The 27,884-nt window shown below is 35.4% G+C and overlaps 3 protein-coding genes across 13 annotated transcripts in view; 1 reads left to right on the top strand and 2 right to left on the bottom strand.

The window, feature by feature from the left end:
- Positions 1–27,884, bottom strand: part of LOC138691317 (zinc finger protein ZFP2-like) — a 499,579-nt gene that overhangs the window by 217,699 nt on the left and 253,996 nt on the right. The gene's annotated exons all lie outside the window — the stretch shown is intronic.
- LOC138691316 (zinc finger protein 235-like) lies at positions 86–24,633 on the bottom strand. Of its 6 annotated transcripts, none has more exons than XM_069813182.1 (5): positions 24,452–24,611; positions 21,124–21,221; positions 20,428–20,565; positions 19,630–19,712; positions 86–289 (listed from the first exon to the last, which is right to left on the bottom strand). In XM_069813182.1, exons 1-5 carry the CDS (start codon positions 24,489–24,491, stop codon positions 283–285), a joined length of 366 nt encoding a protein of 121 aa, XP_069669283.1. In that variant the 5' UTR covers positions 24,492–24,611; the 3' UTR covers positions 86–282. The 6 variants fall into 6 exon arrangements, with proteins under 6 accessions (XP_069669283.1, XP_069669278.1, XP_069669280.1 ...); XM_069813177.1 differs by lacking the exon at positions 86–289 and adding an exon at positions 1,511–3,232 and having other exon boundaries at positions 24,452–24,633; XM_069813179.1 differs by lacking the exon at positions 86–289 and adding an exon at positions 1,519–3,232 and having other exon boundaries at positions 24,375–24,597.
- The window catches only part of LOC138691320 (zinc finger protein 235-like), an 83,334-nt gene continuing 79,877 nt past the window's right edge, over positions 24,428–27,884 (top strand). The window contains exons 1-2 of one of the 6 annotated variants that reach the window (XR_011329819.1): positions 24,428–24,512; positions 24,752–25,023. Coding sequence is in view for 4 of the 6 variants with exons in the window: in XM_069813199.1 (XP_069669300.1) it covers positions 24,757–24,849 (93 nt within the window). In the remaining 2 variants the exon portion in view is untranslated. Of the gene's footprint in view, positions 24,513–24,694; positions 25,024–27,884 lie in introns of those variants that run through there. The other 5 variants (XM_069813199.1, XM_069813198.1, XM_069813201.1 and 2 more) reach the window with 5 other exon arrangements.

The following is a 27,884-nucleotide window of genomic DNA, read 5'->3' as shown; positions in this document are numbered from 1 at the left end:
ACATCATTTGACTGTTATGATATTTTTGTTTAAATTTTGAAGTTTTTTCCCCTCATTTCAAAAACATAACAAAAAAATTCTGGCGTGACAAATAAGTAATTTTATAATCTCCAATGTTACATTACGACATTAAAATATGTTTTAAAAATAATACACAGTACATCATTTGACTGTTATGATATACTTGTTTAAATTGTGAAGTTTTTCTCCTCATTTCAAAAACATACAAAAAATCCTGGCGTGACAAAGAAAATGTAAATACAGGCCCGGAACCAGGAACTTTCAGCACCTAAACGCAATGATACATCTTAAATTATCTATTGAATTTATTTTTGAATCATGATATTTGTTAATTATCACTTTTTTTTCACGTTTATTTTCAAAATTACACAAAATCTAATGTGATAATGCAAATATGAATACACATTCGGATTCAGGGCACTTTAGTTAATAACAATTAATAGTAGCAACAAATGTTTTTTAAATGTATATCAGTGTAATAATAATAATAATAATAATAATAATAATAATAATAATAATAATAATAATATCTCAAGTTATTTACATCTCTCCGGTATATATGCGTGCATGCCATTGTAGGTAACCTGAATCCAGACAATTTTTTCCACAATAGCGCTTATAAACCTGTGATCTTGTTACCATCAGATGTTTGTCACTGATTCCAACTCTCAGTAGTTCCAAAGTCGAAGCTGCGACAAAGCGCCATCTCTGAATGATACCGGTACGTGATTCATGGAGGATGTGACGTAGGTACGTATATGTAACAGCTCTGGAGTGCAATCGAGTGCAAATCAGAAGATTTTCTTGAAGGACAACAAAACTGGACATAAAGATTTTCGTGCCGGTCGCAAGATTTTTGTCCATAAGTCTTTGATACTAAAGCTGCAATACGATCACTGTAATTTTCCAAGAATAATTGCCCTTATCTTTTGTACCTATAATTGAACGCGCAAAAAGTCTCAAATAAAATCTATACTACCACTCACAGTGAATTTCCGGAACTGTGACAATTCATAGCTGTGAGTACAAAACACAGCCATACCGTACAAATGGAATGGATTCTGGAGTGCTTGTATGCGAGCAAACGTGTCGAAACTAATGAATTACTCGCACCTGTTAACAGATAAGGGTCTTCAAATGTTTCTCGCTTGTGTAAACGTACCTACATTTTGAAATGACAATAGTTCGCAAGTTTTTCCCAATCATTACACTATTACGTTTTTCTGCTTGTGAGAATGGATTGCTGAGTTTCTAGCCTATTCGACTGTGTATAGATGTTCCCACAAGCAACACATTTCTCAATTCCCCCATTCAACAAAGTTAAGCAAAAAATTGACAATTCAATCACTTCACGCCAGATAGTAAGGGTAAACACCATTTGAGATACCTCATAGGAGGAAAATATCTTCCACACAAGATCCAACTATATGGCTTCTTATGAACAGTATAGTATACTATATATTTATGTAACCTGGTACAGACAAGGCCATCAGGCCTTCTCTTCCCCCCCTTCGAGGGGATTACAACTGCAATATTAAGAATACAATTAAAATTATAATTACAACTGATATTAAAATTACAACTAGAATAGAAGTCAAAGTAATAAAAGATTACCTGATTAATAAAAGCTAGACAATTTATTATAGAGGTTAAGAACAAAGAAAGATATTCTTGCTGAAGTAGCTCGCATACTAAAATTACATAGTGATTAATGTACACAATATTTAAATATTCATTATGAAATATAATTATGTACATGCATGAATGTATATTAAGATGTGCGGGACAGAAAAACCGCATTCCACACACATCACAACTGAACTGATTCTCTTATGTGTGCATACGTGACTACATATTAACATTTCCCGAGCGCGAAAAAACCCATTCCCAACACATCACAACTCAACAATTTTCACGAGATTAGCCGGGCGTGCTAAATATTTCCCACATGCATCACAAATGAATGGTTTGTCAAATGTGTATACGTGAATGAACATTGAGATATTTCAAGCGCAAAAATCCCTTTCCACAAACTTCACAACTAAACGGTTTCCCGCTAGCATGAACACGTGAATGTACTTTGAGACTACTTCGACATGCAAAACCCTTTCTACATATATCACAACTGAATGGCATCTCGCCAGCGTGAATATGTGAATGCAGATAGAGTTTATTGCGGTGCGCAAAATCCTTTCCACACACATCACAACAAAACGGCTTCTCACCTGTGTGAACACGTGAATGCATAACGAGATATTCAGCACGAGAAAAACTCTTTGCACAGACGTCACAATTGAATGGCTTCATGCCAGTGTGCACGAGGGAATGCCTCTTTAGATTTGAAGAGCTTCTATAACAGTTGCCACATACGTCACAACTGAATGGCTTCTCACCTGTGTGTACACGTGAATGAGATTTCAAATGTACGGAGCGCGAAAAACTCTTTCCACAAACGTCACAGCTGTATGGTTTCACGCCTGAGTGTATGCGTGAATGCCTATCGAGATATTTCGAGAGCGAAAAACACTTTCCACAAACGTCACAATTGAATGGCTTGTCGCCAGTGTGCAAGACTGAATGTCTTTTAAGACTTGAAGAACCTGCAAAACACTTCCCACACACGTCACAGCAGAATGGTTTGGCGCCTGTATGCACGCGTAAATGCCTCTCGAGATGTGTCAACTGCGAAAAACTCTTCCCGCACACGTCACAACTGAATGGCTTCTCACCTGTGTGTACGCGTGAATGCATATTCAAATGTACGGGGCGCGAAAAACTCTTCCCACAGATGTCACAACTGAATGGTATCGCGCCTGTGTGCACGCGTGAATGCCTCTCGAAATGTGCCAATTCCGTAAAACTCTTTCCACACATATCACAACTGAATGGCTTCTCGTTTCTGTGCACGCGTGAATGGTTCTGAAGATATTTGCAGGTTGAAAAGCACTTTCCACAAACGTCACAACAGAATGGTTTTTCGTTTGAGTGAACGCGTGAATGCTTTTCTAAATTTCCCGATTTGGAAAAGAATTTTCCACACACACTGCACTTGAATTGCTTTTGATATTTGTGTACGAGAGAATGGCCTTTGAGGCTTGCAAAGTCGAGAAAACACATGCCGCAAATATCACAATCGTATTTCTTGACTTCGTCGTCTTCAGGAATATTTTCGCAGAATTTTGCAACTCTACTATTATGGCTAACTGTAACACTAAAAATTGTGTGTCATTAGTGGAAAGAATGTATAATTTTTCAATAAAGAAATATATACGCCATAAGCAAATTAATATAGGAGAAATTGATAATGTACTTCCACCTTCAGTTACTTCTGTATACACTATCTTAAAAAACTAAGTAATAATAGTAATTATAATAATCATAAAAGCAATAATGATAGTAGTAATAATTATTTATTTTTTAATATTTATGTTCTGGACAACAGATATTGGCCAATAGATGTCCAAGACATTGACACAATTAATCCAGATAAGACTAACGTCCTATATATAGGAACCGGACGTTTTATTTTTTTAACATTGTTGTGTAAGATTTTCATAGTCGGCAGTCATCATACCATAATCCTTATGTGTTATAAATTGCCTCCAATTTTTTTTATTATGTTCAGTTTGTCATAGTCATTGTTGTTAACATATTTGCGCGAGTCATGGCTGTGGAGCAGAACATGTTGTTCTCGAAGTCGGTATATATCACATGCTATAGATATAATGCTTTTGATATTGATAGGGCATACTCGTATGATGTACTTCGTATATAATAATTCATAATTAGATTCAATTTTTTATTTAGTGTTATGCCATATCATGGTAAAGTTAGGCGTACTACATGTAGTACGTCAGTCATAAGAGTAGACATTTCGTGAGACTGATGGTACTCATGTTATTATAGGGGGTTTTCACTAAATGAAGCCTTACAAATGATTCGGGACGACCAAGTAGCTATACCTAAGTGCAATAACATTTCCATCACCATTTTATCACCAAACCTGCGTTTGGTAATGTAACTGATGAGGATTCTGGTGTTGAAAATAACCCTACAATTGACAATATGCCTGGTAGTCAGTTGCGAGCTGAGGCGGAAGTAACCCTCAACACACAAGGAGAGAGAATGGATGATTATGATGACGAAAGTCATAATGGTGATGATGAAGATAGTAAAGGCGATGGTGAGAATGGCAGTAGAAATACTAGTGATTCAGCAACCAATATACAGACGAAGAGAAAGAATAATAAATTTCAATTGGATAGAAGTTGACATACAGCAGGGAAATACTATATTTTTCAATGTCCGTGCACACAGTTTCAAGATACTGTAGAAATTTGAAAAGAAGAAAATATCAGTGAAATAGCCCAATATCATATATGTACACCAACATCACATGTTTCGTTTTATTTTTTTCTCTAGCTGGAAACAAATGATACATTTATTAACGTGCACAGGAGTGCAACAAAAATATGGGTGGACCAAAACATCAATCTGTACAGAACATCTATTAGAAGCAAGAAATGGTACTTGAGTCTGCATTGACGTAGTAGAACAAAATGTATGGCAGCTATACAAGATAAACTCCAACGAAAAGCTCGATCATCTTGCATTTCGCAAACGTCTTGTCTTATCTGTTCTCGAATCCACTGCTCAACATGTACAGTCAAGCGGTAGACCAGCGGTCGTCAACTCACTGCACTTTCGGGCTATCGTCTCTTACCTGCAGGTGCATTTGTGGCTGGTATGCTGTCTACCTAGTCCTGCTGCACTTACGCTTTACAACAATAATATGTGATGTTGGTGTACATGTAAAATGTTTTATCACGTATCACACACCTTAAAAATTCTCGAAAAATACAATAATCTTATTGTGTGTGAGTGATATTATAATTTTGTGTTAATTTGATGTATTGTTAAACTAAACAGTTTGTATATATTAGTGCTAAAACGACTTATGTCATATGTTTTTGGGGATATGACTGACGTCTATATACAGGACACTGAAAATCTCGGATACTATTAACATAAAAATTTTAAAAACATCTGTGTTATGTTATATCAATTACAATTAAATAATTTAAAAAAATTGTATTTTTTTAACAAAAAATAATTCAGTCTTATCTGGGTTAATACAATAAAACAAACAACTACGGTACAAATTAAATAATGATGATAATAATAATGATAATAATAATAATAATGTTAACAATAGTACAGATGCTTGACGTTTTACACATCGAAGGGAGGGGAAACACATTTAGCAAAATAAATTCAGATATTTTGTAGGCATCTCAAACCCAGAAACTGCTATCCACTCAATCAGTAATGCAACCCGTCCTGCATCTTTAGAAATATACATCTATCAACAGAACCTCCATCAGGACAAATCACAAGGTAAAATAATCTCATTGCAACGGATCCGAAGTCAATGCCAAAATCTAGGGAATTAGAATGAATAACTAGCTAAGCAAGTTGTGGTCCTGTCATTAACCAGTGAGAGGCGCATACGCGTTATAACATAAGGAAGCGCATGCAGTCAGATAGACAGAGCTACTGAAAATATGGTACGAAGCTCAACTTCTTGATTTTTGCTAAAGGTGAATTTCATGAAAATATATACCCAGAGTGAAAATTTTGAAGTACTGTGTTAAGCTGGTAACACTAAAAAATAATGTTGTCTAGACATTGAAGCTTTCAGAAACATAAGACATAGTTCTAAATTTTGAACACAGTTGACAGCACTGGTGTGAGATTGGAGGAAAGTGTCATCAAACTTAATTATTGAACATTATGTCCAGAATAAAAGCATGTAGACAGTTTATAAGAGTTACAAGTAAATATTACTTACCATAAAAACTTTAAATAGGCCTATAACTATTTTTCTTCACACTGAACTGAAAAGTAAGTTAGTTCTGGCAAGGAATGCATGAAATAAAGTTAATTGTTTAACTAAGGTTCGGTTGTCGTGTAAGTCACAAAAATTTGTGAATTTTCAGATTCTAGGCATAATGCTTAGAGGAAATTCCTTGTAAATTATCATGTTCGTTTATTAGTAAGAGTAAAGTTATAAAATATATGATTCCTAACTTTAGATACTTTGCATTCAATGTAATAATTCTTTATTCACCTGTCGTGTAAGTCACACTGAATTTCACAGTTCCTTCCAGCTACTTTTAATTTTTTTTATTTCTGCAGTAAAGTATGATACTTCATTTATGTGAAAAGAAGAGACAAAAAACAAACATCAGTCCATTCATAACGTAACTTTGCCAGTGGTAAAATGCCTCAAACAGCAGGAGAACAGAACAGAAAACAGATTGAAAGGCTGAAAAAAAGAGGGGAACTACGAAGATTTTAAAAGGAAGGAAACCAATATCCAAAGACAGAGAATAGAAAAAAGGAAGAGTTTAATAACCTTTGTGAGAAAGAACAGAGGAAGAAATGTAGGATAGAGCAAAGAGCACAGAGAGAGAAATAGAAGATCCAAATTCCTGCTTTGTCTTCTGCAGTCGCATCTCCATCAAAAATTTATGTCACCTTGTTCATTCGGAAAAGTTGTAGCAAGGGCAGAGTGACCTTCCTCATAGCCCTCGAAAATGTGTTGCAGTTGTAACTAAACTAGCAATGGGCATGGTTCCAGCAATGTTGCAACACCGAGGACTGCCAGATCACAATGCAGCAAGAGAGCAATTACATACGATGTTAAAGCTGCTGTTACAGCTTTCTATAACAATAACAGCAGGTCCTATCAAATGCCTGGAACCAAGGATTATGTCATCATTCGTTCAGAAAGTGAAAAAGAGAAGGTACAAAAGCTGTACCTGTTCCTTACTGTGAGTGAAACCTACAAACAATTTCAAAACAATTACCCAGAATTTAAAATTGAATTGACAAGATTTGGTGAACTTAATCCACAACACACCCCTGAACATTTATGCCTCTGTATTTATCGTGTGAACATGACAGTGCTATTTACATCATTACCAGAAATGTCTAGGAGCATATCAGATTTCATACAAAATGTTGTATGCGATGAGAACGAAATTAAGTGCATGATGTCTATGGCACTGCTAGAAAGTTTTACCATTACATTCTTAATGTAGTTTCAGAAAATATTAGAGATGATAGTATTAACTTTTCAGGCAGATTCTAAGAAACGAGTGAACATAGGGAACTGGATTTTGGAACCATTCCCTGGGCGGGGGGGGGGGGGGGGGAATGTGAAACACTTTGCAGGAATGGTGAATAAATTTGAAAAGAGAATGAAGTTACATTCTTAAGATATGTTGCAGAAACCTCTAAATTTCATTGGCCAGTGAAGGATGATGAGTGTGTAGTCGAAGAGAAAGAAATTAAAGTAGTACTACTACAGCCAAGTTTTGATAACAGACTTAAATGTTCTTTCAATTTTGATTTCAAGAATATAATTTTAGGCTAGTGATATGGAAATGTTGCAAGAAAAGTCATAAGTTTTGTTATATAGTATGGAGTTACACTGTATTTGGCAAGGAAAGTCATTAGTTTGAACTATATAGTGTGGAGTTATACTTTATATTAGTTTGTCATGTTGCACAGAGATATAACTATATTCTCTTCATTTCATTTATTCTTTGTATATGGACACAGAAACATGCAGAAGGTTGACAATGTTATGTTTGTAAGTACCTTGACAAGTTGTGCAAGTCACAATTTACCTGTCGTGTAAGTCACAGCATATTTTGAGGAATAAGCGGTAAAATAATGTTCAAAATTTAATTTCCCTGTCATTGCAATTCAGTTCGTCATCACTGAATAGCCTACCCACCTCATATAATTTTCATTCAAATGAAAGAGCAGAAATTGTGAAATTATAGTAAGGAGTGCAATCTCCATGTCTTTGTTGTCGTGTAAGTCACACTATGACAAAATATTATAATTATGTTACTTCATGTGTGATATAAACTTTTCAACAAACAATATATACAACTCTTATGTACAATAATTGCATTTGTACAAGATTTTGAACCATTAAACTCATCTCCTGGCATATTTTTGTAAACAAAGCCTATTAAGTATTTCCAATGTAGTGAAATTCACACGAGAAATTCACCTAAAGCATTTTGTTTCCTGGTATTATTTTTATTTGATACGTTACATGATATTAATAACACAAATTGCAACATTTTATTACTTTTTCGAATTACATTTTTTCTGTTTCAAAAGTTAATTACAGCATTTATTTTCTCTTTAATGGGAATGAACAGGTGAAAAATGTGGAAAAATTGAGAAAAATACAAATTTTTGTTTTTATGTTCATAATTTTATTTAAACCTTCTACTTTCATAATATGGCCTCATTTTTTATTTGGGAGCCCTTTAAACCGTGTCACGTGACGTTTAAATGTCCGCTTGCACATGCTTCGTTGCCCTTTAAACGAGCTGTCAGCTCTAAAGTTTATGTTGAGCTTTGTAATTTGAATAAAGTGGGCTAGTTTTTTTCTGGTGTGTATCTAGTGAAATTAAGTTTGTTGTCACTCCTGAATACACTATCAGCTTGCCTGTCAGCCCTGCAAATACTTTGTTTTGAAACTGTGAAAGGCAAAATATTGTTTGTGGATCATTTCTTCTCGAGTTTGTACGTTTGTATGTGAATATTTATACTTGTTTCGCTGATTTCGTGTTATTTAGGATATTATTAAAGTTTTACACTAATTTTGTATTCAATTAGTTGTATATATTAGTGTGAATAAGTTAGTATAAGTGCATTAGGTTAGGAATCGTCACAATAACATTCAAGACCACGTGTATAACTCAACATTTAGCATTTTAGGCCTAGTTTTAGTTTTCTACACATGAATAGAATAAGTGACATTCATAATAAGGGCAAGAAACTATCAAAATATGCTAGTAGGGCTAAAAATTTAGCAAATATAAGGTGGAAGAATGCCAAAACTATTGTGGAATATGTGCAACAAGAAAATGTGTTAGGCCTAGTTGGTGATAATGAAGATCAAGTGTCAAAAGAAACAAATAATAAACAAAGTGCTAGTGAGATAAAGTTGATAAAATATGGCAACTTGCAGGAGAATTCAAATATAAGTGCCCCCCAGTGTAGTGAAGGCTACACATTAGTGCATGTAAGTTTGTGGAGTGAACTGTATAAAGGAGTAAAATGTGGTGAATGTGGAATGGATAGTGTAAAAGCTGAGCTTACTGAACCATCAGGCTTTGCATTTAAAGTGATAGTGAAGTGTTATAATTGCAACACAGTGTTGAATGAAATGTATACAAGCCCTAAGGTAGGTAACACTGAGTCAACTCGACCTCCCTTCGATGTAAATAGGAGAATGGTCAACGCCTTTGTTACCATGGGAAAAGGACACTCTGCTATGGAACAACATTGTATGGCTATGGGTATGGCAGGTTTGAGCTCACCATCCTTCAACTCTCACCTGATAAAACTGACGGAAGAAAACAAACTTGTTAGACAACATGTGTTGAGAAATGCTCACTCTGCAGTTAGACGAGCTCACATGGAAGTGGACAGTTCTATTAGTGATAGTGATGTTATAAATATTGGTGTGTCATATGATGGCACATGGATGAAGCGTGGACATACATCAAAGTATGGTTTAGGTTTAGTCATAGATATTTTAAAAGGGCTAGTGTTAGATTTTGAAATAATGTCAAAATATTGCAGTATTTGTGAAAAGACAGAAAAAAAAAATGGATGTTGCAAGTGACGAATATAAACAGTGGTATCAAAGTCACAAAGATGCTGGTGTTTCTGAGAAAAATTTTGATGGAACTTCAAATGCCATGGAGATGAAAGCTGCAGAAATTCTCTGGACCCGGTCCATTAGGTTGTGTAATATGAGGTACACAACCTTATTGTCTGACGGGGATGCAAAAACACACCATCACCTTCAGCAGCTTCAAGTTTATGGTGAAGGCATTGACATTAGAAAAGAAGAATGTGTGAATCACGTTGCTAAGAGAGTAGGTAAAGGTCTACAGAATATTGTTAGGGAATTGAGAGGGACAGATTCCTCAATCGGAGGCAAAAAAAAGGGAAGTCTGACTGCAGAAATGATACCTCGACTGCAAAATTACTACAGAAAGGCCATTATTGATAATATCCCCGATGTAAACAAGATGAAGAAAGCCATCTATGCAACACTTGACCATGCAATGTCCACGGATGACAAGCCCCTGCATTCAAGATGCCCTAGTGGTGAAAAGTCATGGTGCTTCTTCAACCGGCCATTGCGAAGCAAGAAGCTGTTCCGAAGCATGACTCGAAAACCATGAAGACAGTGTTGCGACCTGATGTTGGGGCTAAAATCATGCCAGTGTACTGTAGACTATCCAGTGATGAACTTCTTAGCAAGTGCACTGCAGGAAAAACTCAAAATGTGAATGAAAGTGTTCATAGTGTGATATGGCGGAAGTGCCCAAAAGAAATTTTTGTATATAAAAAAACTTGAAATGGCTGTTACTTCTGCTGTGACTGAATTTAACATGGGTTGTACAGCAAACATTTCCATGAGAGATTTAGTGTCAACAGTGAAATTATCTCCTGCAGCATACAAAATTGGCAAAAGGAGAGACAAGCGTCGACTGCAGCAAGCGGCTACTTCAACCAGTGAGAACTTCAAAACAAGCAGGAAGAAGCTACGTTTGTCAAAAAGTGTCACTGAAAGTAGAAAAAAGCAGCAGGAGGGGTCAACATATCAGGCAGGAGGGTTTTAAGCAATTTCCATAACATGTAAGTACTCAAACATAGTGTTGTACTTTAAAACTTGATTTTCTCCCTTTCAAATTTTATTACATTTTAACATGTTCAAATTGCTCCATATGATGCATTTCTTAACCAATTGTGATGAAATTTTTACCACATGCCCACATTACCTAAAGGAAAAAGACTGTCACATGGATTTTTAAAATATTTATTATTTGCCAAGATATAAATTGATTAAGATGCATGAAATTAATTTTTTTTTTTTTAAATTGGCACTCACCCAGTTTTGAATTTTTTTTCCCAGAAACTAAGAAGTGCTAACTAAAAATCATGTGATAGATGTTTTATTATTGTTAGAGGAACTATTCTACATTTTTTTTTTAAATTCATAATGTTAAGCGTTCATCGTGCAGCATTTTTTCAATATTAATTAGTATTAATTGGTAAATAATTAATTTCTTCAAAACTAATTAAGGTACAGTGATGAAATTTATAGGGATGTTTTAAATACACATCAGCACTCTGTGGCAAAAATTTCAGTCCATTAGCATCAAAAATGCATAATTTGAATATTTCACCTCTTCATTCCCTTAATGCTATAATCTAAATTGCAGCGACAGAAAGATTGAATTACATCACTAATACAAATCAGAAAATATCATAGTCCTTTTATGAAAAGAAAGTAAAATAAAAGAAATATCCTGCAGAAATAAATATTACAATATTATGCAGAAAATATGAAAACAAATATGTTTTATACCATTAAGTACGAGAAAAATTCGTACCGGCACCGGGAATCGAACCCAGGCCTCTCAGCTGTGCGCGCTGAGTGCTCTCTAACCAACTGAGCTATGCCGGGACCCGATTCACGACGCCGGCCGAACTCCCCTCGTAGTATCGTGTTACGGCCTTACTGCCTGCACTTGAGACGATACACGTCATATATGTACAGGAGCGCATATTACATGACTTTATGGCCATATTCAACAACAGTTTCTTTAAACTGTTAACATCATATATGTATCAAATATGAATGAGGTCTCGCCCACCTCATTATATTTTGCTCGACTAGTATGACTAGTCAGTTTGTTTTTATACCATTAAGTACGAGAAAAATTCGTACCGGCACCGGGAATCGAACCCAGGACCTCTCAGCTGTGCGCGCTGAGTGCTCTCTAACCAACTGAGCTATGCCGGGACCCGATTCACGACGCTGGCCGAACTCCTCTCGTAGTATCGTGTTACGGCCTTACTGCCTGCACTTGAGACGATACACGTCATATATGTACAGGAGCGCATATTACATGACTTTATGGCCATATTCAACAACAGTTTCTTTAAACTGTTAACATCATATATGTATCAAATATGAATGAGGTCTCGGGTCCCGGCATAGCTCAGTTGGTTAGAGAGCACTCAGCGCGCACAGCTGAGAGGTCCTGGGTCCGATTCCCGGTGCCGGTACGAATTTTTCTCGTACTTAATGGTATAAAAACAAACTGACTAGTCATACTAGTCGAGCAAAATATAATGAGGTGGGCGAGACCTCATTCATATTTGATACATATATGATGTTAACAGTTTAAAGAAACTGTTGTTGAATATGGCCATAAAGTCATGTAATATGCGCTCCTGTACATATATGACTTGTATCGTCTCAAGTGCAGGCAGCAAGGCCGTAACACGATACTACGAGAGGAGTTCGGCCGGCGTCGTGAATCGGGTCCCGGCATAGCTCAGTTGGTTAGAGAGCACTCAGCGCGCACAGCTGAGAGGTCCTGGGTTCGATTCCCGGTGCCAGTACGAATTTTTCTCGTACTTAATGGTATAAAAACAAACTGACTAGTCATACTAGTCGAGCAAAATATAATGAGGTGGGCGAGACCTCATTCATATTTGATACAAATATGTTTTAATTTTCGCATTAAATCCAATCTAATATTACAGAACTAATGTTAACAGAACTAATAAATTTACACGAATAATATGCCAATATTTTATGAATAATGCAGAAACGTTCTTCATATAAAACGCAAAACCTAAAATTAAGCTGTTATGTATATAATGTGAGGATTGTTCGACAACCCAGAAAGAACGAGCACTTAATCATAGGTGCACAGCTATGAGTACTGCAAGTACACAAAATGTGAACAATGCTCTATTTAAGGTTATGTTGGAGTGAGGAAGTCACACCATCACAAAGTTTCAGTTTAGTGCAACGCATGCCTTACTCGGATACAGGGGAATACATTTTCATGTAGAGACATAAAGAGTGCATGAGGGCAAAAACACGGCGCTATAAAACGAACAAGCATCTGTTCGAAATAAAGCACAACTTTGATTATTTCAGGTGCACAAATTGTCAATAAGGCACTAATGAAGGATATGAAAGAGTGAGGAGGTCAGAAGTTTCCTGCTGTTAAAATAGTGCAGATTTCAAACAAAGTGCGGTCTTTCCCACACTATGCACCTTTTCCCAGGTTAACTATAAGAAAAACCCACCACATCGTTCTGGAAAGGAAACAGTAAATACAAATAATGTGCTGGAAGAAGGAATGGAGCATAAACATCGGATGACTGTAGTCCTAAACACAGCAGAGTGATCAGTAAGAAAATGAGTTCCAACTTTTGCCTAAGCACTGCTCATTATTGCCTCGGGAAATATCTTCACCACTTTGGAATAATGCCAACACCAACCTGCATCTTATGCAATTCCAAAGAAGACACGGACAGACAACAACTACATCTACATACATGCCAAGAACAACAGACAAATGAGCTGAAATACTAGGAAGCGATGAGTAAAATAATGGGTGCAGTGGGACAATGTTTCCTAAGCAATGTTCTCACCATTGGATTAATAGTAATAATAAAAAATAACAATAATAGTAATAATAATAAAAATAACAATAATAGTAATAATAATAATAATAATAATAATAATAATAATAATAATAATAATAATACAAATAATGTATTTACTGCTAGGAGCTGACGAGAAAAAGAGCGGGGCCTTAGGAGAGGGACGCTGTTTTCACTGTGAATCCCCGCTGCACGTGACACTAAGCATTGGACTGTATCAATCATTCACAAACCTTGTGCTCTTGCTCAGTCGTGTTATGAATCCATGTGTTGCGGTTACTGATATTGTTTCATTTTCAATACAGTGTCTATAAAGATTGTATATATTATTATAATGTACCGAAGTACATATATTTCCATGATTTCGTGATTTAAGACGGTGCTTATTCCGTCGTATCCCGGCCAACTAGTCACTCATTACGAGTGCACCTCAGCACATGTGTGAACTTCGGTCCTAGGTTCATAGATATCTATAACGTAGTGCAGAGGGCGGCCACTAGAGGGAACCCAAGAGTTGGAACTTAAAACTGAGACGATTCTTCCGACGCTGGGGTGGAATCCGGTGTGGCTTAGTGGATAAAGTGTCAGCACGTAGAGCTGAAAACCCGGGTTCAAATCCCGGTGCCGGAGAGAATTTTTCTCCGTTCCATTACTCTTTCATCGTATAAAGATTGTGTTTTATTCGTCTATGTGTTGCGGTTACTGAAATTCTTTCATTTTCAGTACAGTGTTTATAAAGATTGTGTTTTATTCGTCAAAATAAATAAGCTACTGATAATATTAGTAGACATATAGTTAATTTAGATAGGTTTAGAGTATCTTATAATGGAACCACAGAGGAAAAAAGGAAAAACAATACACAGTGAGGCCCAGGAAACTATTAGAAGGGTTATACTTGCTTCATTGTACAATCAGTGACCAAGCATCGTAAATATGCAAAGAAGCGTCCAGTGTGCTGGTGTAGTGATTCATAAAGTATCAAAACTAAAACAACATATATAGGTCTATCAGTGTGCATGTGCAGGCATTAGGAAGACAGTTTGTCAGTGAACCAAAACTTTAGCAGATTGTGATGAAGCAACTGCCATATTCTAAGACATATCCCTTACACGGAATAACTCACCACAAGAGTTACTAAAGACCTACCCCCTAGGGATGATCTCTGCTCTTAATGGGACATAACAGGCTATTCTTAACTTACTATATTAATGTGCTCGTCAAGAGACATGGACCAATAATAGCCCAGGACAATTCATACAAGAATATTACGGAATTAAAAATTGAACAGACTTAAAATTTACAATAATAATAATAATAATAATAATAATAATAATAATAATAATAATAATAATAATAATTATTATTATTATTATTGTTTTTTATTATTGCAAATTTTAATTATTATTATTATTATTCTTATTATTATTATTATTATTATTATTATTACGAAATTTCTAAATCCAAAAATTGAAATCCACGCAGATTTTCTAATTTCTTTGTTAGAACTCAGGATCTGTGATGGTCATGCTGCAGAGAAGTAGGACTCACTTCCTTCAAAGCTATACACAAAAGCCTACTAGAACTGCCGGATCATACCTGAGAAAACAACAGGAACTATTTCCTGAGTACATTCCATTAGTCAATCAAAATGGTCAGTGAACTGTTCTCCATTAAATGTGATATGTTGAAGGTAGGTCTATGCCTTGGTATTTTATTTGACAGCAGCAACATCAGCTCCACTATTTGGTAGTTGTAAGAGTGGTAAAGTACCGGTAAGTCAATTTCATCTTATTATAAATTTCCGATAAGCTAGTTACAATGTAATGAAGTTTCAATTGACCGTGTATGCTTATCTTATTATATAAAATAATTTTATTAATTAGTTACATGAACGTTTTCGGTACTGGTGTGTACCATCATCAAATGAATGAGTGATACTATATGTTAACCTTGCCAAATGGATACTGTGATATCGTCATGAATAATATGTATGCACAAACATGTAATCTATACCCATTATCAACTATAGTAGTTACATAAAATGCAAATAAAACACTTATATACACTTAATTAAAAACATATGATTAAAACAATTATTTAAAACAATGTTCATTGCTATTATAACGTTAAACGTTGTCTGGAATACATTGTGGTTAGGTTAATACTTGTTGTCGTAATTATTTCAAATGGGATAACCAGTTTTTAAATTTCACTACGTTGATTTGTTGCACTATGATATTGAATATGTAAAAAGTTGAGCCACTGAATTTTCTTAATGGGTATGTTCACTTATTGACCAATGTTAATCACAAACATAAGTTGAAGCACTTTGAGAGATAAAACGTGGCATACAATGCACTTACAATATGACTTTCTGCGTTTAATTTTATAATTCTTGATGTTTTTACCTGACAATGTTTAGAAGTTGCAATTCCTTTAATGGTGGGTTGTCACTTTCCGGTTTCCAGCCTAGCCTTGCATACTGCGAACATACAAGTTGAGCTATAAGAATGTGTTGTGAGCCGTGCCTACTACCACGGCCGTTTATCTAGTACGTCACTTCATCCGTCAGAGCGCTCTCAGACGTCACAGAATAGATAGCGCTATCAATCCCTTCATTTGTTCTTTCCAAATAATCCTATTGGCCGGTTCATTACGTCTCACGAGGATAGAGGGGGAGAGAGTTTACCTGTTTTAACGGAGATACACGGAACGACACTTGGGTTCCGGTACACGGCAGATACACTTAACAAGACTTAAGCTCTCGTACGCGACATAAACATTTCACAAGACTTAGTATTTTCGTACGCGGCAGATATAGACAACGTGATTCGCGCTTTGTACGTGCTGGAGATAGATCGGTGGAATAGTTAAATTGCGTCGTGTGTGTTTGGGATTCTAGTGGATCGTAGTTTGAAATATATCGCTTGCTAGTGATACGTCTTGGGGGCAAGTTTTAGTATTTGCATCGAGTAACATATTTGTGAGATATATGTGTTTGAGGTAAATTGTATTGCGAATTATGTAAGGAGATATCATTTGAAATGTGAGTTCATGTTCCGAGACGGTTAGAGTGATAGAGCAGCGATTACGGTCTCATATATGGTTTTAGTGTTTCCCTGCTCCATTTTGATTGTTGCTTTCTCTCGCCGCTATTTCATTATCATGTGCGTCGAGTTTGGTTGCTATTTAAATGATCTTTGAGATTCGTAGCATTGTCCATTACTTATTACGTGAATCTGTCTCCATCCCTCTCTCTCTCTCCGTTGGGTATTCATTTTGTAAAGTGCAGAGATTTGTGTTAGTGCAATGGCACAGGTTATGTGAGCAATATGTGCTATGGGTAATGTATAGTGATCAGTTATGTGATGCCTTATGCTGGGTACAGTTTGTCTGTTATTGAGTTTACATGTACCTTTAGTTTGCTTAGTTAGATTGAGTGATACCTATGGTCGAATGGACCATGTATTAAGTTAATGTGCTGGCTGGGTATTCTGTTTAGATTCATACTCAGATAGTTAAAATGTATATATTTAGAGAGTGGTTCATGAACATATGGTTTATAGGTCAGTTACTGATTATCGAGAGACGGCCATATTAGATGTTTATCACTTATAAGTGTGTTGGCCCCAGCCTTATGATACTTTCATGATTTACATATTCTGGGGATACCATTTCAGATTAGTTTGTTCTACTTTCATTCACCTATTTCATATTTATTGTTATTTCATTTTCCATTTATGTATATTGTTAATTATTATTGTTAATTATATTTGTTTTACAAATCCACACTATTCATTTCTAAAAGTCTTCCACTGCGCACATCCAATCCTTCCAATGTGCCCTCCACCTGGCGAAAGCAGCCAATATAAGAAAGATAAAGAGGAGGAGTGGATGATCGTACCACCTCCCCCCCCTTACAGTTGATAACAGTTGGTCAAATGTAAATGATAAGTAATTAACTTACGTGCAAACAACTAGTTATGATGTGTATTCCGCAGTGGCTTGGCTCAGACTGAAAGTTGGTCGGTGCTTACAACGGCCTTATCCTAGTGAACGTCTGGTGGAACCGGAAGTGGAGTAAGGGGTGGTAGAGGAATTTAACAAATTACACCAATACCTAAAATTCACTTTAGAAGCAAGCATCAACAACAGTATAAACTTTTTGGACTTAAATATAACGGTAAAACCCCCAAAAATTACCTTTGACATACACAGAAAACAAACAGCCACAACACATTCTATCGACAAAAATTCGACCCACTCCACTACACAAAATTAGCAAATTCAGATATTTAATTGACAGATTACTCACAACGCCACTGAATAGGGACAACTATAACAAAGAATATAATTATATACAAAAACTAGCAATAGAAAATGGTTACGATAAACACTTACCAGTAATCAAAAAATTACTTATGAAAAGGAAAACAAAACTAAATAAGAAAAACCATACCACACTCCAACCGGAAAAATAAAAAACCAAGAAACACTGGCAAACCATGACATATTTTGGCAAAATTTCAAATCAATAAACAACTTTTTTAAAAAACAAAACATCAATATCACCTCAAGAACCAACAATAAACTTCACAACATAATCCCAAACAGAACCAATAATAACGAACCTTTTTCAAACAGCGGTATTTAACAATTACATTGCAAAAATTGCCCTAAATCATACATAGGCCAAACCTGCCGAAATTTTAAGATTAGATACCGAGAGCACACTACAGACTTTAAATATAACAGAAATAAATCGAAATTTGCCCAACACCTTATAGAAAATAATCATGAACTAACCATTATAAACGAAGCATTAAAGGTTATAAAATCACAAGTAGCCCTTTAATCGACGCAGCTGAACAATTTTATATAGCCAGGAGGTACAACACAGGGAACCCTCTTTTAAACGAACAAATAGTCAATACTAATAATCCATTATTTAACTTATTTAAATTACTTCCACAAAATCAAACAAAGCAGCTCCCACACAGGTCCCCCATCCCTTACTCCACTTCTGGTTCCACCAGACGTTCACTAATATAAGGCCGTTGTGAGCACCGACCGACTTTCAGTCTGAGCCAAGCCACTGCGGAATACACATCATAACTAGTTGTTTGCACGTAAGTTAATTACTTATCATTTACATTTGACCAACCGTTATCAACATATTATTATAGCTCAACTTGTATGTTCGCAGTATGCAAGGCTAGGTTGGAAACCGGAAAGTGACAACCCAACATTAAAGGAATTGTAACTTCTAATCATTGTCAGGTAAAAATATCAAGAATTATAAAATTAAACGCAGAAACTCATACTGTAAGTGCATTGTATGCCACGTTTTATCTCTCAAAGTGCTTCAACTTATGTTTGGGATTAACATTGGTCAATAAGTGAACATACCCATTAAGAAAATTCAATGGCTCAACTTTTTACATATTCAATATCATAGTGCAACAAATCAACGTAGTGAAATTTAAAAACTGGTTATCCCATTTGAAATAATTACGACAACAAGTATTAACCTAACCACAATGTATTCCAGACAACGTTGAACGTTATAATAGCAATGAACATTGTTTTAAATAATTGTTTTAATCATATGTTTTTAATTAAGTGTATATAAGTGTTTTATTTGCATTTTATGTAACTACTATAGTTGATAATGGGTATAGATTACATGTTTGTGCATACATATTATTCATGACGATATCACAGTATCCATTTGGCAAGGTTAACATATAGTATCACTCATTCATCTGATGATGGTACACACCAGTACCGAAAACTAATTAATAAAATTATTTTATATAATAAGATAAGCATAGACACTCAATTGAAACCGGTAAGTCAGCTATTCGTGATAGTGATAGAATATTATGTCATTCATGCCATTTATGTCCACAAGGTAAACTGCAGTTTACAGATAAAAAAATAATCACTTTGAACCAAGAAATCTTTTTATGTTGTCATTATTTAAATAAAGCAGTAAACTACGAACTCATATATTTCTCTCACCTCTCTGTTAAGACTTCATTTTCTTCTGCTGTTACTTCCAGTTTGACCTCCTCCTTCACTTGGTCCAACTCACAAAACTCTTCCTGTAGGAAAAGTTCATGCAAAACAGACACATAGGACAATAATACACGGAAATCAATGCATGGCAGTTTATATATTCGACAGACTTGAATATAAATTCTACCAATGCAGTATACAATATAAGAATTGTTGGCAGAAACTTGATTTGGAAATATGGACAAAATATTAAAAACAGAATTGATTGCATTTTGTGTGATATATCGCGTATTTAATACATTTTACACCACAATGAGTTAATTCAAAGTACAAATGGCAACATGTCTCCCATGAAATTCTAAGATGCTCACAGGTGAGCATCAGACAGCTGTCAGGGAGTAAAAATTACCGCAACTCATCCAATCTTTAGAGTGAATTCAGTAATGGAAACATTTTATCAAGGATGTGAGCATCCATTTTCACTCTACTGTATTACCAGCAAGTACGTATATGATTCAAATGAAGTAAACAGTGCTAGTAAGATAATTAAGTCAAAAATTGGACAAGGTAAAAATTATGGCGATGAAAACATGAACATTAAAATGATTCACCGAGCATACAGGTTGCAGTCTCTATGCCAAAAATGAGGTGGAAAAGATTTAGTAATGACTACACCAAGAAGAAATTCAAAGAACGAGAGCAACCAATATATTCGCTGGTCACCGTACTGTAGCAGCCACATGAGCCAGTAAATATGATAGAGAGAACTTGCGATCAACAAACTTCACACAGTGCTCTCACCTCAGCTTCACTCTTCAGCACTGGAAAGGCAATTGGCGCTGCGGTTTCCTCAAATGTCATCTCTGATTTCACGTTATATCTGTGATCTATACATTCAGTTTTTATTTTACTGACGTCCAAATCTGATAAATTTCCTTCCTGTAAATAAAGAACAAAATAATTAGACAATACATCATATAAAGTTGTTCACGAAAACTCCGTGCATATTTATAAAGTCCGTCCACAATATTATTAACTTTGATGTCTTCGAACTCACGAAAAAAACAATATTAAAATAGTTTATCTAAAAACTCTCGTAACGGAGCATATACCAGTAAAAGAATATATTTTATTGTACGATATTATGTTGCCTGTATGATCACAAGGAACCACAATGCAATATAAATGTTAATGTTATTTTAAGTGAGCTATTATTGATTTAGTTTTCAATTGCTTAAAAGTGCTTCTAAAAATCAATGCGAGTAAGAAAAATTCAAGATTTTTCTGTTTGCAATATATTTCCTGAATGTAAGTACTCACATGATTTTGTGACAATACATGTTTTAAGTGAAATAAAATTCCGTTTGGAACCTCATGTTTCAACATTTTTTAGTTGTGTTTCAGCTCGTGCAAGAAAAACAATTAATTACAAAGGAATGCGCTCCCTAGTTATAAATGACGCATTTAGAAAATAAATAGTAATTGCTCTCAATATACCTCAGATAAAGGCTTCTTCTCTTCTATATCTGTGATACCACTCGTCTCTATACCCAGTGGGTCGGACCCAGGTTCCATCTTGATCACGTTCATTACGACTGGAAAATGAAATGAAATAACATTAGTTAATATGCAGAATGTGAAATATTCAGATAAACTTACAAGCTTGGCAATAATAAGTCCACATCTGTGTAGTGTGTGTATTTGTGTGTGCGTGTCAGAACACACAACATTACCACAAATACAGAGTTTTTCATAAGTAACGAGTCTATCGAAAAATCAACTATTTTGGATAACTTTTTTAAAATGATGTTCATCCTCATGAGAAATAACCCTTCCCAGTGCCGTACAGTCGATTTAGAAATTAACACTCCCTCACCTCGCCATCAGAAGAAGCTACTTATCCATGTGTAATGTGCATTTGATGCCAACGTAAAATGAGCTGGAGCATGGCCTACCATACGAGGTAAATTGGTCACACAGCCCCAATAATAATAATAATTAAGATTGAACGTGGATTGAGCGTATTCTCTTCCTGCACTTTCAGCCATCTTACATGTCATACCACCATTACTTATGAGGCATTACGAACGTTCCGCGCTAGTTTGCAATGTTCCAGCTGGATGGTTGAGCGGGTATTTAAAATGTATATATTCATAGCTATCGATATAACATTACGAATGTTTCGCGCTAGTTTCTAATGTTCGAGCGGGAATTCGTAGTTTTGGAAATGGCTGATCATATTAATATTAGGAAGCTGAGCATTATTAATACTGAAAATGAAGCGCAACAGTGGTGCCGGGAGAAAGGTCTGCTTCCCGCAAATATGGAGTATCCACTTTGTGGGGAGTTCCTGTATCCTCAATTTGGCAGGAGAGACAAATACGGTTTCTTTCATTGTCAAAAAAAAAAAAAAAAAAATGCGCCGCGCATGAGGTTTATGGAACATTTAAGTTGTCTGCTGCAAATAACACATTTTTCAGTCGTGCGAGATTGTCAACTATGAGAGTTCTCCTTATAATTTACGGTTTTGCTGTGAAGTTTTCGTACTCCCAAACAATAAGGGAGTGCGATGAGACGAATGTACCAGATGTAGCAGAGTCAACGATCGAGGATTTGTTTTCATACTTGAGGGAAGTGTGTAGAGGTAAAAAAATGAACTGTTATGGCAGATTGGGTTAGTTTAGGCTTTTATTGTCTTTGGTAATTATCTGTGACATGTTAAGTTACTTTAGGATTTTACTGACAGGTTAGGTAAGTTAGGATTTTACTGACAGGTTAGGTTAGTTAAGGATTTTACTGACAGGTTAGGTTAGTTTAGGATTTTAGTAACAGGTTAGGTTAGTTTAGGATTTTAGTGACAGGTTAGTTTAGGATTTTAGGTTAGGTTAGGTTAGTTTAGGTTTTTATGATGCGTTAGATAGTTTTAGCTTCTTTATGCCTTGTATAGGCAAATCTGAGGCAGGTTAGGTTGGGTTAGGTTAGGGTTTTGGTTAGGTTAGTTTAGGTTTTTATGATGCGTTAGATAGTTTTAGCTTTTTTATGCCTTGTGTAGGCAAATCTGTGGCAGATTAGGTTAGTTTAGGTTTATGCAGGTTAGGTTGGGTTAGTTTAGGATTTTAGTGAGAAGATCGGTTAGGTTAGTTTAGGCTTTTTTATGCTTTGCATATACGAAACTGTGCAAGGTTAGGTTAGGATAGTTTAGGTTTTTATTATGCTTTGTATAGGCGTGTCTGCGACAGGTTAGGTTAGGTTGGTTTAGGCTTTTGCTATGGTTTGGATATACGAAACTGTGACAGGTTAGGTTAGGTTTTTGTAGGCTTTTGTTTGCTATAAGTTTTATTTTTCTTTCAGACAGTCTGGATCGCCGTTACAAGATCGAACCTAGAATGGGAGGGCCGAATCATATAGTAGAAATTGATGAATGCAAGATTGGACGTAGAAAATTTGAGGCTGGTCGTATTGTGGAGGGTTCTTGGGTTTTGGGCATGATAGATCGTGAGACGAAGGAAGTGCGATTGGAGATTTGTCCGAATAATAAGAGGGACAAAGATACTTTGCTTGGTCTTGTTGGGAAACATGTCGCCGTTCAAACCACGATAATGACGGACTGCTGGAAGGGATATGAAGGCCTGGATGTTAACAATTTCCGTCATTTGACTGTGAATCGCAGCCTCAACTTTGTTGATCCGGAAAGTGGTGCATGCACGAATTTGATCGAAAACGCATGGCGTGGACTTAGGGGAAGTCTGTCTCGGGGAGGCGTGCGCAAGGAAGACCTCAGTGATCACCTTTGTGAATATTTATGGAGGAAGGATTGTTCGAGGCTAGCGCGCGATCCTTTTGAGGCTCTGCTTGAAGATGTAAAATTGCTCTATGCCGGAGGTGTCCGTTTCGAAGAAGGAGAAAGTGATTGAGTGTGGCTGTCGTGAAGTAGTGATTTTTTTTTACGTTGGCAGTTGAAGTGCGTCATTGTCTATCATAATGGCGGGCTTCGAAAGAAAGTTTTCAGTTGTGAAATTTATGTTTATCGTAGTATTATATGCTCTAGTTGAGTGTTTTTCAGTGGGTATTGAATTAATAAGAGTTCTGCGTTCTTCACATTACATCGCATCGTGTGTTTCGTATCACTAAAATCGTTTCACTGACTAGAAAACAGAACGTTTGCACTCACATTACGTTGGACGTGTCATTTCACAGGTAATTTGCCACATATCTATAGAATTAGTTTACTTGTAACAATTACCAATGCAATGCTTAAGTTTAGAATGCATCTCCACATAAAAATTCCATCAAATTCGCTTTGTAATTCGAACATTTTCTATTGTAAAATCATCGGAATCCGCTCAATCCTCGTTTCACCATAAATGATAATAATAATAATAATAATAATAATAATAATAATAATAATAATAATAATAATAATAACAATAATAATAATACCTGCATACAACAGAAATTTCAATCTGGTAAGCTTGTAATACAAAGAGAATTCGCGTCCTGAAAATGTGAACCTTATGGAGTAACTGATTACAGGTTATAAATGTATGTACAGCAATGGATTGCAGGAAAGTTTTTGGAAGTCGTTTCCTACTACGTTGTTGTGGAATACAGTGCAATAGTATATTGCCCTCTGTTCATTTAAAAAATCACAATTTACATACCTGTTTTCAGCCGTCACTTTTAAGCACTGGCGAAAGCCAAAGAAAAAAAAAATAAATAAGACCTGATACGGCAAAATTTATACGTACTTTTCTTACAAAGAGTATTTAAGATTGCTTGATAGCAATTCACACAGAAGACCGTGACACGTAGGTTTCTGGATTACCTATGCTTCCCACCGCCCCTAGTGACTTGCAAACAACCATTTGTAGAAACCAAGTAAATTTGTAAGTAGAAGCATTACTATCAATAAAGTGTCATTATACTAGCATTATAAATTAAACTTATTTTATTCTCCTTTGTGTACATCATGTATGTCTATCCACTGCATGCTTGATAGTGTCACTGCCCTTTAGATCTGAGTGAACACGCGAACTCGTCTCTACAATTTGGGACGCTGAAATACTACATTTCCTGGAAGTGTATAATTATATTGTAAGTAAACCCAGTTTCTTAATTCTTTCAGTTACGATGGATGTGATCAAGGCGGAACTCGAGGTCGATCCACTGTCTCTAGAAACAAGTGACGACACAGATGTGGATGAGAAGAAACTTATATTAGAGGTATATTACAAGCATTACTATTGGTTTTGTATAGACGACATTTATATAAATATGAGTTTACCTTACGACATAAAGGTTCATCTTTCAAATTATATTCTATGGACTCAATAAAAAAAAAAAATTGGAGATCCTCGTCTTTGTCACCATAACACATCTTGTACATATCTTTCACTGGTAAGCCATTTGAGAATTGATCAGAGTTCTTAATTTAACATATATTTTACAGGAAGCCTATCTTTCATAAACCATTCTTACTTTTTAATATTTTACATCAGTCTAATGCAATACTTAGTAATAAACTACTGTAAGTCATATTCTAAGTAAAGTCCATATTGACATCTGTAGCATGCATATGGTGCTGCAGATGTGTCTTCAACTGCGACCTCTAGTTACCTAACATAGATATAATTTTTTTTGTTTTTTGTTTTTCTAAAATAAAACGTATTTTGTAAACTATGTACAGGATCGCGCTTAATACGCAGGCTTGCAATGTAACTTGTAAGATTAAAATGTGATTACCAGGATTGATCTATGATTTTGTGGTTGATCATTTGTGATGCGTGTGTAAAATATAATTACATGTTTCACCACACATTTAGATGTGAAGTAGTTGCAGCTGATAGTACCGGTATAGAAAGTCGAGCAGCTTAGCAGTATGTTAATTATTAGCGATTGTAACACACAAAAGGCTCTGTTACATTTATTTATTTTTTTTGTGTTAATAATAAACTATGTTTAAAACCATATCATGAAAACATGTTGTTATTGTTTTTGAGATATTTCGTACAAGCTCCTCTCATTCTCTGGTTGTTTTATTTTATCCTAATTGTTGTCTATGTAAAATCATGTTCGCTGTCTATTCGGGCCTTTATAAAATTAACAATGGACAGACTTTGTGGAGCCAAACTTTGACTTTTTTAAACAAACCTTATTACTAATAAGCATTGTTATGGATATACAGAACAAACAATCTTAATGCTTATATCTGCATATAGGCCTGCTGTCTAAAGCAGGTTTTATTATATTTATAAAAAATTCACTGGAAATGAAGCTTTTATAAAATATTCTAATCATTTTTACTTTTCTACAAACTTAGCTTAAAATTTCAAAGTGAGAAACTGAACTATAAAATAAAAGTTCAACACACAGGATAACAATTTTTTCTGTTGTACCACTGAATCTTAGACCACAGAGATAAAACTATTTTGGTACTTATTTTATGCCCTTTGCAATGTGTTGTTTTAGAAGATGGCACCAATTATACTCGTATATAATGAAGAAGCAGGTAATTCATGATTGGGATATTTTTTTTTTTTACTAAGTTATGCCCCTTTAGTTAATTTTCGTTACATTGTAGGTTAAATTCAATAATGTGGGTATATGCAAAGAAGCTACGAGAATCAAGAAAGTGCAATTACAACTCACTGTACCTTTGTAATTTGGTGAAAGCTTTAAAATTAGCAAAATTAAGCATTAGAAAAGCTTTGGAAGACTATTGTGTCCGTTACACGACACTGAGTGGTAATGTTTAGGTGAGGGGTTTGGACCTTTTCCATTGCTGATTGTCACAATCAAAAAATTAAGACACAACGTTTCGAAGGGTGGTTCTCCCTTCGTCTTCAGGTGGAAGGAAGGAGAGAAGAGAAAAAAACCTACTGTTGGGATCGTTACATACAGCTATTCTGTATGACTGATAGCTGTATGTAACGATCCCAACAGTAGGTTTTTTTCTCTTCTCTCCTTCCTTCCACCTGAAGACGAAGGGAGAACCACCCTTCGAAACGTTGTGTCTTAATTTTTTGATTGTGGCAATTAGCAATGGAAAAGGTCCAAACCCCTCACCTAAACATTAACAATCCACCATTGCTTTCCAACCCCTCATTTAGATCAACAATGAGTGCTAAATTATGCTATCTGAGAATAATTTCGCTGTTATAAAATTCCCCACTAAGACCCGTTGTACACTTGAAGAGATGTTGCTAGGAAGAAATGTGTAGCAAGAAAGAGGCAAAGAGCCCTTCTCCACATACACTACAGTGAGTTGTCGCTATGATCATCTCTGCACTGCCTTCATTCAGATATTATTTTTCTGATTGTGGTAATCTTTCATTCATGGAAATACGGATTATGGTTTGAAGTGTTTTTACAGACTAGTATATACAGTCATGAAGATTGAGGTGATGAGAGTACTAGGAACAATAGACTGTGTCGGTGTTATTTCGCATTGTCTGTGATAAGGTGATAGTAACGATCTTAGTGGTTAGCAACTATCTATGGAAGCATATTCCCTACATATTGAGCTTCGTGACTGCATATTACTAGACTGTGGTATATTGCTGTACTTTACAAATGATGTACGAAAGCCAGTAGTTGAATCTGAATCTTCAGATGATGACGAAATGGAGTCATATGAACATATTTTGTTAACGAAAGGAAAATGTAGACCTAAAATTAAACCAGAAAAGTCTGGATAAGACATTACATTTTATCTGACGAAGATAAAGGCGAATTCGATCACTGATTCCGGATTTGGATGATGCTACGTTTAGGCTTTACTTCTTGTTGAATAGACCTCAGTTTTTTGCAATTCATGATATGTTAAGGGATTCTTTGCTACATTCTTATTAAAATTATGTAAACTGTTACGACATACAGATACAATGTCAAATGTTGTAATTAGTACTATTAAAGCTCATCAACATATTATTTTCAGATCATCTGATATTGGCTGCGGATTTATGCTTTACGTTTTGTGTGTGTGTGTTTTCTTTTTTTTTTTAAGTTTTCATCCTGTGTATCATACAAATAGACCTATGTGTGGTATCATACAAGTTCAATAAGTTTCTCATTGCAATTATTAGCAGCCATCTTTCCTCACTGTCATTAAAAACGACGCAATGCATTCACCACCACTTGTGATATTACTTAATCTTTTTCTACATTCCGTCCTAAATAGAAATGTCAAATATCTCTGATAAATGTGTCAAGAAATTTAGCTGAGCTACCAATTCCAGTGAGGAACTTGCTTAAAGTTT

The sequence above is a fragment of the Periplaneta americana genome, chromosome 16 (assembly GCF_040183065.1).
Source record: "Periplaneta americana isolate PAMFEO1 chromosome 16, P.americana_PAMFEO1_priV1, whole genome shotgun sequence".
Classification (NCBI taxonomy): domain Eukaryota; kingdom Metazoa; phylum Arthropoda; class Insecta; order Blattodea; family Blattidae; genus Periplaneta; species Periplaneta americana.
This window is presented reverse-complemented; position numbering and strand designations above follow the sequence as displayed.